Source organism: Lipophrys pholis (assembly GCF_963383615.2).
Source record: "Lipophrys pholis genome assembly, chromosome: 22".
NCBI classification, from domain to species: Eukaryota; Metazoa; Chordata; class Actinopteri; order Blenniiformes; family Blenniidae; genus Lipophrys; species Lipophrys pholis.
In genome coordinates this window covers 12980107-12990677 of record NC_137644.1, presented here as the reverse complement: position 1 = coordinate 12990677, position 10571 = coordinate 12980107, and the positions used below count along the sequence as shown (strand labels likewise).

Genomic DNA, 10571 nt, shown 5'->3' with positions numbered 1-10571 from the left:
ACGGGAAGAGGCGAAGGACAAAATACATGCTGCCGGTGAGAACCATACAGACGCAAGTATGAATAGAATAGAATAGAATAGAGATACTATAATAATCCGAGTGAGAAATTATTTAAAAGCGTTGTTCCACACAGAATTTATAGAAAATAAAGTTAAATATGAAATAAGACAGTACACAAATTCAGCTTGGATCGGATTCTCCAGAGTAATCTCTCCCACCCCAGCTCATGTTTTGATCACACATTTTACTGCTCCCTGATCTGCCTATTTTTCAAATGCTGTGCTTGAGTCTACTAACAAAATCAGCAGACTAAAGTTATTAACATTGCAAACTGAGTTATTTGTCATGTGAACGAGCAGGTAACAGATCACCCTTTGTTCTTTCCTTCATAATATTCACAGTTAATATTTAATAACTTAGTTACATGGAAAACAAATTAGCAAAACCGGCCAAAAGAGGGTAAAAAATTTTGGCCATGCACATCGTGAAAATGTAATCAAGTCGAACAAAATGTATTAATAAAAACATTCCAAAATACTCCACATTACAAAACACTGAAACAGAACAGGGTTGCTGAAATTACGAGTACAAATTTATATAATAAGCTTATTCCATACACTGTACATTTGGGAAGAAACACATTAGATATGAGGATTTTGGATAACACTTATTTTTCCCATGGAATTTCAGACTTTCAATGACAGATTTTGTGAAGACAAAAAGGAGTAAACGAATGTCAACATTTTCAGAATATACTTGTATACCTCTGCACAAGTAAAAAAAAAATATATATCTATATCATTATCTGCTGCTGCTGCTGCTGCTGCTGGACCATATATATGCAATTACGCTGTGTGTGGCCCATGAACTGAAATCTTTTTTTTTTATTTTACCACTGTATTGATCTCCTTGAGGCAAATTTTAACCAAATGACTCACTGGAAGCAGCCACACAAACTAGCACTCTGTGGGGAGCTGGTGGGGAATGAGGGTCATGTTTTTTGGACTGTGCAAGGAAACTGGAGCACCCAGAGGAACATTCTCACACAGAGAACATGCAAACTCCACAGAGAAAAGCCCCAGGTAGGATTTGAACCAGGATCTTATCACTGTGAGGCGAGAGCACTAACTACTGCACTACCGTTTGGCTCCTTGAGCTGATTGAGTGCAAAATAAAAATAAAAAAATCACACATATTTTGTCTAGATCCTTTCCCTTATTTAAAGAAAAAATATGTGTGAAAACAAAATAATACAATAATCTGGCTGTTAATTTTTATACTGTGGACAAATTGTCCCACCTGAGCTGTGGATCTCTGCAGCTCCTCCAGAGGTATCAAGGGCCTCCTGGCAGTTTTACTTTCAGGTGTTGGATTACACGGTGCTCCGTGAGATGTTTATAGCTTGGGATTTTCTTTTTTTTAATAACTTAACCCTGCTTTAAACTTCTCCACAACTTTATCCCATTCCTGTCACAATTGTTCTCTCATGAACGTATGAGGCCTTCACAGAACAGCTGGATTTATACAGAAAGGAGGTTGCACACCGAACGAATTTATTTATTAATTAGGTGACTTCTGAATTGTTTTGGTATCAGAGTAAAGGAGTATGAATACTTCTGCATGCCACGCTTTTGTCATTTGAAAATCATGAATCCTTTTCCTTCCACTTCACTATTATGCAGCGCATTGTTTTGGTCCATCACATACAATCCCAGTAAAACCCAGTGTAATTTGTGGTTGTAATTTGACAAAATGTGGTTTCAAGTCTTTTGAATACTTTTACAAATCACTGTGTTTAATTATTTTTTAATTTGACTCGCATATTCTATGTTTAGATTCCACTGCATGTGCAAATGCAGCAAATCAGTTGACATTGTGCTTTATTTTGCAAATATGGCAAAATATCGAAAATGTCCCGTGTTCTAGTAATTGTTTTTAAACTAGTGTTTGCAAAGGGATGTTTAGTCTCAGGCCACTCTATCTGCAGCCTCCAACAAGCAAAATTATTCGAGTTTATCCTCACTGTTTACCTTGTTTGTGTAATGTAGAAGAAGAAAAAATGTTTTGAAAAAAGAAAATAGATAACTGAAACACAGTGACTATAAATATTTGAACTTTTCCAAATATCTAGAACTCTCACCTCACAATGAGAAGGCCATGGGTTCAAATACTACTTGCCATCAAGCCTTATTGTGTGGAATTTGCATGTCCCCTCCCCATGTGTGCATCTGTTTTCTCTGGGTCCAGAAAACATGCATGTGAGGTTGTTAGTGTGCTCTGGTTTGTTGTTGAAAAGAATCTTACAAGATGCTTTTCGGGGTCTCTTCTAACACAGGAGTTGTGTATTTGGTCATCTTGATCCGGAGCTTGATGCGTATCCATGCAAGTGCGAAACCACGAGATTCCACAGAACTGATTCAATCCAGTGGATCTGAGTACACACTGTTTTAATCTCACCCTCGTGTATGTGTGTCTGTGTCGCTGAGCACAAAGTGTGTATGTGTGTGAGTGTGGTCTCATGACTCCTTGTGTCACCTTGTGACACCTGTGACTAGAAACAATTGGTTTTCTGTCCGTTATCTTTGTTTGTGTCCTTGAGTAATAGGTACCAATCTATGGGAGAACCATCATGCATATTTGTGTGTTGATAATATTGATAAAATCTAAATGTTCCATAACTGTGTTGCAAGTGAATCACATATTATGTGCTTGTAATATGTAAGCAGAACAGATGTTTAGTTCATTGAGGCGTGGCTGTTCTGACTCATGTGTCAATCCTCCGTGCTACAGGACTAATGCTTCCTTCACTCCCCATTAATCAGGCCTCACAAGTCTTTCCGTAATGTACAATGCTGAAAATATTTTCTTACAGTGTTTACTGAAACAACTTGTGACAAGCAGAACTGAGAAGTGAAAACCACAATTGATAATAATGATAATTCATCCCTCAAGTGATGCAATCGAGTGACCTTGTGTGCGCAGAATGATTGCCGAACCCAAAGACGAAAAGGTGCGTATAAAGAATAAAAATAACATATTTGAACTAATAAGTTTACAAGTTTATTTGTGACCCTAAGTTGCTCCAAGGTGTGAAAGTGAGTTTGAGTGTAGCCTTCATTCTCTGTGTATTGCCCGTGATGGGATGACTATTTGCCCAGGTGCACCCTGCCTTTGCCTGCATTGCATATGTCCACGTAATTGTTTTCATCTGACCTTAGTGTGAACGTGCGTCCGTGCGTGCGTGCGTGCGTGTGCGTGTGCGTGTGGGCTAAATCTAAATGAACAATCAAACAGTTTCTTTCATTCATTTATACATTTATCAATAGGCCATATCATATGTTTGTCTTTGTTTATGAGTATGATCCTAAATATTTTAGCATTTGGAAGCACGTATTTTCGATGTGTGAAAATTCAAGGAATTATGATTATTGTAGTTTGGCATGCGCCTTCCTCAGTAGAAATAAACCCCCTGAGACCGCATGGGTGCCCCATCCAAGATGGCGGCCGCGCTGATAGGTCAGCTGGTCTGGCTGCAGTCGCCAATCGCAGGAGGCGTCTCCAAATATTATGTCAATTTAACAAACCAACAGATTGACTGCTGCCTCTGCAAATTCAAGAGTGTGTCAACGTCAAAAGCAACTATACCAAAGCATTTTGTTAAAATACAGATCTCCTGGCTCAGGTTTGTAGGCTGTCAAGCCGGAGTACGCACATGTTTTTAACTCTTTTTTTTTTTTCCTCTGGGAGGGGCCAGCAGCTGCTGTGGTCAAAGTGCAACGTTATTGATCTGTGACTGTGACGCAACGCTGCTTCACACACACACACTCGATGCTGCTGTGGAAAGGTACTTTAGAATAAACTATACACTTTTGTGAGCATGGAGCTAACGTCAGAAAAACACTCAGTGAGTCTGAGTGATGGAAACAGCATACCTCTCATAGGACTGGGCACTTATTCCAACCCCCGAGAGGTAAGACGCACCTGACTGAAAACCCCCCCCAAAAAAGGTGATCGCCGTGTTTTCTTTTCTCGTCAACGTGGTTGTCATTAAAATGATTGCTTTGACAGACTCCTAAAGGAACCGCATATGAGTCCGTCAGATTGGCCATCGAAGCAGGATACAGGCACATCGACGGAGCGTTGGTCTACTTCAACGAGCATGAGGTGGGAAACGCCATCAGGGACAAAATCACCGATGGAACTGTGAAGAGAGAAGACATCTTCTACTGTGGAAAGGTAAACCCGGATTGTCTTAGAAGTTGTGTGTGCGCTCTGCAATGACAAAAACAAAAGGAGAAGATGTAATGTACGGCAGCATTTCAAAATGCATATGCAGAAATATACCAAACAAGTGGAAGAAAGCTAAAGAATGTAAATAAAAGTATGTTTACGGTTTAATGCGCTTCAGGAGGTAAAAAAAAAAAAAAGCAGGCAACATAAATAGTTAATTAGCTCTAATTTGTATGGCTTAAGTTGTTTGTGCTAAAGATATTGATTTTTGTTCCTCTCGTGTTTTTTTTTTAGGACCAGGATAAGACCAAAGTGCACTTGATAGTTTGAGTCTCTTTGGCTGTATAGTTAAATTTTGACATTATTAACTGACACTCCTTTCAATGAAAGATCACCAAATTAATTTTTGTGTCCATTTTGGCAGTTGTGGAACACTTTTCACCCCCCAGAGTTGGTAAGACCTGCTCTGGAGAAAACCCTGGAGACGCTACAGCTGGATTATGTCGACCTCTATATTGTAGAGATGCCCACAGCCTTCCAGGTATACTATTCTTAATTGTGATTAGATAGAAAAGAAGCATTTAAACCTGTGCAGCAAGTGCAATTGTTAACAAGCTTGATATATCACTTAATTCACCCACTAAATATTCTGAAAATGTTCTATTTTAAAGCCAGGAGACACTTTCTACCCCAAGGATGCGAGTGGGAAATCAATTTATTATAAAACGGACCTCTGTGCTACATGGGAGGTGAGACCTGATGACTTTCTTATGTAAGAAGTGAAGTTTCTAGTAATTTAATTGCTCATGAGACATGTAAAGACGCACTATGTCGATGTGTGAACACTTCCATTCAGAGCCATTGGAAATGAATTTAAGACACGCCAGAGCCCATAAATCAAGGTCAATGCCATTTTTCATTGACTTTGAGGAACGGTTTTTGAAGTGTGGGAGAATTTGCCCTCCTCACAGAGCTTGGACCATTTTACATGGCACCGTCATGACACGTTTGACTTTAAGGAGGAATTTTTGGTTGAATGCTTGACTTTGTGTGATTTTTCTCAATTTAGGGTAATGAAAAGCTTTGGTCTTCGTGTTTTGGTCAGAAATTAAGTACAAAAAAAACGATTGGTTTTGCATGAAAGTTTTTTGTTACTTTGATTATCTCAAATAAATTCCGTTCTGAAAATGTGTACTTTCGTGAAAACGGTAGACCATTCTATCTACTGTGGGAATTTACAGCTGTTTATGTCCCTCCGAGTTTCAAGACCACGACCACGAGTGAGGCACTTGATTGAACCGTATCAACACATCAGTGACCAGCAGACCCTTTAAAGATGCTTTTCTTTTCTTGGCTGGAGATTTCAACCTTGGACACCCGAAATGAGTGTTTCCAGAGCATGTCTGCCCCTTCCACCTAAATGCCTCGGGACTGTGTTATAGCATGTTTATTTAACGACCTGATCGCCGGTTCAAGCCACCAAACCAGTTCAGAAGCAAGTATGAGTGAGATCCTCATACGGTTCAGAATCAGAAACGGAATAAATGCCAGGTATGGTTTACACAGTACAAGCAGGGTTTTTTTCCAGGTGGGATTGGTGCAAAACAGTTAAAATAATTGATCATAGAGGTGTGGAAGTGCACCATCATCTTCACTGGCAGGCTGAACTTCCATGTTAGATAAGTGTGGCCTTTTAGTCGGTTCCTCTGGTTCCTGTGCTGTCGGTGGTGACCGGTATTTTCTTCTGCGTCAGAACCTCTGGAAGAGGATAGAAATTCTTGCTGTCCAAATCGGCTCCCTCCAAAGCAGATATAGAGTCGCCTGAAACGACTGCTTCTTGTCCCATGGTGATTAGCAAGACGTTGGTGCTTCTTCCGGCGATGAACAGTGTTGGGACAGTGTTTTACCCCAGTGTGGTTTGGCTCATTGTGCTGAGAGCCATAACCTGACTCAGCTTCTGATGAACCATCAGACGATGAGTCTGTTTTAACATCTCTCTCAGAAGTATGAGTTTGTGACCCAGTAGGTTCCGTGTACGGAGCCTGATCGTCCCTGGCCTGGACCTCCTGTCGCAGGCGGGAGTTCTCCAGCTTCAGCTGGGCATTGTTAATCCGCAACTGCGAACTGTAAAGTTGCAGCTGGGAGAGCTGCTCCTGGGTTTCAAGAGCTTGCAGCTCGGCCATGCGCTGGTAGAGCAGTGCAATGTGGCCTAACACATCCGGAATGGTGAGCTCTACCTGACCAACCGGGTTCCTCACAGAGCTTAACAACAGCCTGATCTTTGCTTCACAGGTCTCTGAGCTGTAGCTGTTGAGGTTTCTTCTCTCCTATGTGGAGAGCATAGGAGACCTTCGACCACAGTCTGCAGGGCTGGGTCATGTGGCTCCCGAGGAGTCTCTGCTCCGAACACGCAGTGTCTCTGACTACTCATGGTAGGAGTCACGCGAAAGCTGTGTTTTGAAAAGTGCCAAAATGTTGTTAATGCACAGGTGATGGTTACACCTGTGGCTTACAACCCTATAGGATGCTGCTGATGCACAGGTGACAGCTGAACCTGTGACTTACACACCTATAGTCAATGCTAATTGCTCGAACTGTAACCTCTCAAGTCAACAGGGTGTTTTTAGCACCTTAGATGAGCAATAGCTGTGTTAGTGTACTTTTCTCTACGCCAGAAACAAGAAAAGCATGAAAATGCAAGAAAAAGGCTCTAACCACTTCACACACACAAGTGACTTTGCTTAGTAGTGCTGTAACGTGTTCATCGAAAACTAAGTTCTGGCAGAAAGAAAGTTATCGGTTGGACAACTAAAAAGACAATTCTGGATAAATTATGCAGATATTGTGACAATACTGGTTTTAAAACGGCCTCACACGGGCGGCTTTCTGTTGTGCAGCCCTCGGGGCACCATTATGTGCGGTCCTTAAGACAGCATTAGCAGTATAGCCCTCACACGGGCTATACTATCACGGGCTAAAATATCAGTCTCGTTTGTAAAAGTTTATTTAAGTTAGTTAATATTTCTGCATAAAAGATAACAATCTTAAATAAATTGGAAGGTGTGAGATCTGAGCACAGACTGTTACAAACCAGTGAATTGTCAACAATAAATACACAATAATCACCAAGAAGCGTACAATTCAGCTAACAGGCGTTTATTAATAAAAATGTATTAATTCATGAATAATTCGGAAATCATCTCATAAATCAACACATTCAAATAGCAAACGACATCTAACACGGAGATCTAAATAGGGGAAAATAGGGGGAGAGAATGAGAGAGGATGAAGACAAGAGAAAGACAGAGAATTCTGCACGGCTCGGTTCTGAACCCTGGTTCCTCCACACAGAGCTCCCAGTGGGCCTGGAGCTCACGTGGACCTCTGGTTCTGAGGTGGAAAACCAGAGTCATGGACTTGGTTGGTGCGTGTGAATGCGCATACACAAACAACATGAGATGCTGCGGCCTTATCAGGCACATTGAAACACACATTGCAGGTTAACAGAACATCATTCTAACTATTCTCTGCCCAGACAAAAGCTCTCACCCTTCTTTGTTTTGGCACTGGACAGCACCATCCGTGGTTCTGTGAGACTCTGGTAACTGGTTGTTACCGGGTCTGAATTCAGCGTCCTGAATTCAGAGGCCTGGCTTCAGCTGCAGCAGTGGACAGCAAGGCAGTTGAAGGAGGAGAGGAGACGCTGGTTCTGGTCTCCAGAATCCCCAAAAAAGGAAAAATAGAGAAAAACAGAAGATGTAGTCCAAACTGGGTCCTGCTCGTCCAGTTGGCTGGCGTGGATGTTTCTTCTGTTCCTATTTGGGTGCTCTCTAATACCATCCTGAGGAGGGAAAGAGATGTCTCTCCCTCGATGGTCAGATTGAAAAGCAGAGAGTGTTGGTAGAAAGTGAGTCTCACCAACTTCAGTTTTGGACCCCTGTGGTGTTCGGGTCGGATTCAAGCATCCTCATTGGCCACTTCCGGGGTCTGGCTCGCTCCCTTGCTGTTTTATGGCCTGTTCAATGTCCCTGGTGTTTCTCTTTCAGGGGAGAATGCTCTGGAGGAGTTCATGGAATCTTCAGCCCCAACAACAGCTTCCGCATTATGTGTTGAGAACAGAATGTAGCTGAGCCTTCCGGGTCTGAAAAAAGGCAGAAGTTTGAATGATGTCACGACTGTCCTACTTGGTCCAAAATGTTTTGTGGACCCAGTACAATCTGCCTCCTTACTGTGCCCCCGTTTTTTTTTATTATATTTTCCACAGGCATTGGAAGCCTGCAAAGATGCTGGACTTGTGAAGTCTCTTGGAGTTTCCAACTTCAACAAGCGACAGCTGGAATTGATACTGAACAAGCCGGGGCTCAAACATAAACCCGTGTCCAATCAGGTACAGACACATTAATGATTCTTTTTCATACATTAGAAAAACCCGAGAACAAACTAATTGCGGAATAATACAGAGGTGAAATTGTTTTCATTTGTCAATAGAATTGTGTGGATGTATTTGGCTAAATGAAGCATAATACAGCGCTCTAGTATTCATCTGTTAATCAAATACATTTCAACACAGGTGGAATGCCACCCTTATTTCACCCAGCCAAAGCTGCTTGATTATTGCAAGCAGCAGGGTATCGTCATTGTCGGTTACAGCCCCCTGGGAACATCGAGAGATCCATCCTGGTAATGATTTTTAAGAGTTTACTCGCGTATCACAGTGTTGTGCTAGAGGTAAACCTCTATCGTTCAAACAGGGTTAATATAAAATCCCCACCACTGTTGGAGGATGAGGTGCTGACATCAATTGCAAGAAAGCACAAGAAGACGACAGCCCAGGTGGCCTTGAGGTTCAATGTCCAGAAAGGAGTGGTGGTCATCCCAAAGAGCTTCAACCCGCAACGTATAAAGGAGAACTTTGATGTATGTTTACAGTGAATTCAATAAGAGAGCCACTTTAGATGTGCACAAATGTGTCTTTACAACTACACAGACAAAACATGTTACCGCTGGTTTGCAGATATTTGACTTCTCCCTCTCCGAGGCTGAAATGAAGGACATTGAAGGGTTGAACAAGAATATTCGTTTTGTGGAGCTCCTCATGTGAGTATAGTACTGCAGCTGTCTGTTGTGATGTTTTACTCTCCCCACTAAGCAAATAACAATTTCTCCTCACTCAACAGGTGGTCCGATCATCCTGAGTATCCGTTTCATGATGAGTATTAGACACAGACACTTGGACCTGGTGTGAAATTGGCCCCCCAAAATTTTAATTTTTCTCCGGATTTTCATTATATTTTATTGCCAAGATACTTAATTTGACACTTTGAGAATTTTTTTCTTCAGACTGTAAAGGGATTCATATGTAATCAAAGCATGCTGATATTATCCACAATATGAATGCTCCCTATACTTGTCACTTTTTAAAAACACGTTTTTGATTTAGAAGAGTACTGATTGATTAATTTCTTGGAATTATTTCTTATACTATTGAAAAGTGTTTTTCTCTTGACACAGATTTTTCTACTTCTGTGTCGTTTACCAGCATCCTTAATTTACTACAATGTTCCTTAATGCAACTCTTTTATTGTAAATTGTATGAATTATTGCATATATAGGATCTTTTAATGACACTGTATTTAAATAAAATGAGATTTAAAGACAAATGGAGAATAAAGTTGTGGTTTTTTTTTTCTTAATATTATTCTTAAGAGCAGCCAGTTAAGTGACTGGCTAATTTAAATTTACATACATACAAAAACCATCTTTGTTTGAATCTGGGGTCTGCAACCTTTAGGACTAAAAGAGTCATTTTTGCAATTTTCTACCAAACAAAATGTGTCCGGAGCCGCAAAACATGTGCATCTTTCATAACCACAAGTTTTGGTTGCATTCATAAAGTGTCTTAGGTCCAATTTAGATATATTTTATTACACGTTTCTCTTTTTTATATATATATTTTTAAAGGCGATTCTAGCTATTCTGGTATTTAAATTTTTATTTTATTTGTTATATTTATTAATTTAAAATTTTATTTTCTATTTTATAGTTATTTTACATTATTTTATGTCGCTATTTTACTTTAGCTGTTTTTAGCTGAGATTTTTTTTATTTTTAAATTGAGTGTGGAATGCAAATACAATAAAAACGAAAGCAAGATGTTTATTTCCAAATCATTTTCTGACGATGTCAGGAAGCCGCAGCAGAGAAGCTGAAGGGCCACAAGTGGCTCCAGAGCCGCAGGTTGCAGACCCCTGCAGCCAAATATGTCTGAAAACCAGGAAGCGCTTATTTATACAAAAAAAATTATTAAATATTTATAAAAAATCCGAGTTTCCCTGAACGC

General features: G+C 40.5%; 1 protein-coding gene across 2 annotated transcripts; it reads left to right on the top strand.

Annotated features, from left to right (window-relative positions):
* Window positions 1-3788: 3788 nt before the first annotated feature.
* On the top strand, window positions 3789-9896 carry LOC308127454 (aldo-keto reductase family 1 member D1-like). Of its 2 annotated transcripts, XM_080492509.1 has the most exons (9): window positions 3791-3971; window positions 4070-4237; window positions 4656-4772; window positions 4903-4980; window positions 8496-8618; window positions 8802-8911; window positions 8983-9148; window positions 9246-9328; window positions 9409-9896. In XM_080492509.1, exons 1-9 carry the CDS (start codon window positions 3879-3881, stop codon window positions 9449-9451), a joined length of 981 nt encoding a protein of 326 aa, XP_080348635.1. In that variant the 5' UTR covers window positions 3791-3878; the 3' UTR covers window positions 9452-9896. The 2 variants fall into 2 exon arrangements, with proteins under 2 accessions (XP_080348636.1, XP_080348635.1); XM_080492510.1 differs by lacking the exon at window positions 4903-4980 and having other exon boundaries at window positions 3789-3971.
* The last annotated feature ends 675 nt before the right edge of the window (window positions 9897-10571 follow it).

Excerpts from the sequence above, each read along its gene's own strand:
- LOC308127454 (XM_080492509.1), top strand. The coding sequence starts at position 3,879 with ATGGAGCTAACGTCAGAAAAACACTCAGTGAGTCTGAGTGATGGAAAC. Across the intron at positions 9,149-9,245 it reads GTATAAAGGAGAACTTTGAT|ATATTTGACTTCTCCCTCTC; the intron begins GTATGTTTACAG and ends GCTGGTTTGCAG. Across the intron at positions 9,329-9,408 it reads CGTTTTGTGGAGCTCCTCAT|GTGGTCCGATCATCCTGAGT; the intron begins GTGAGTATAGTA and ends CTCACTCAACAG.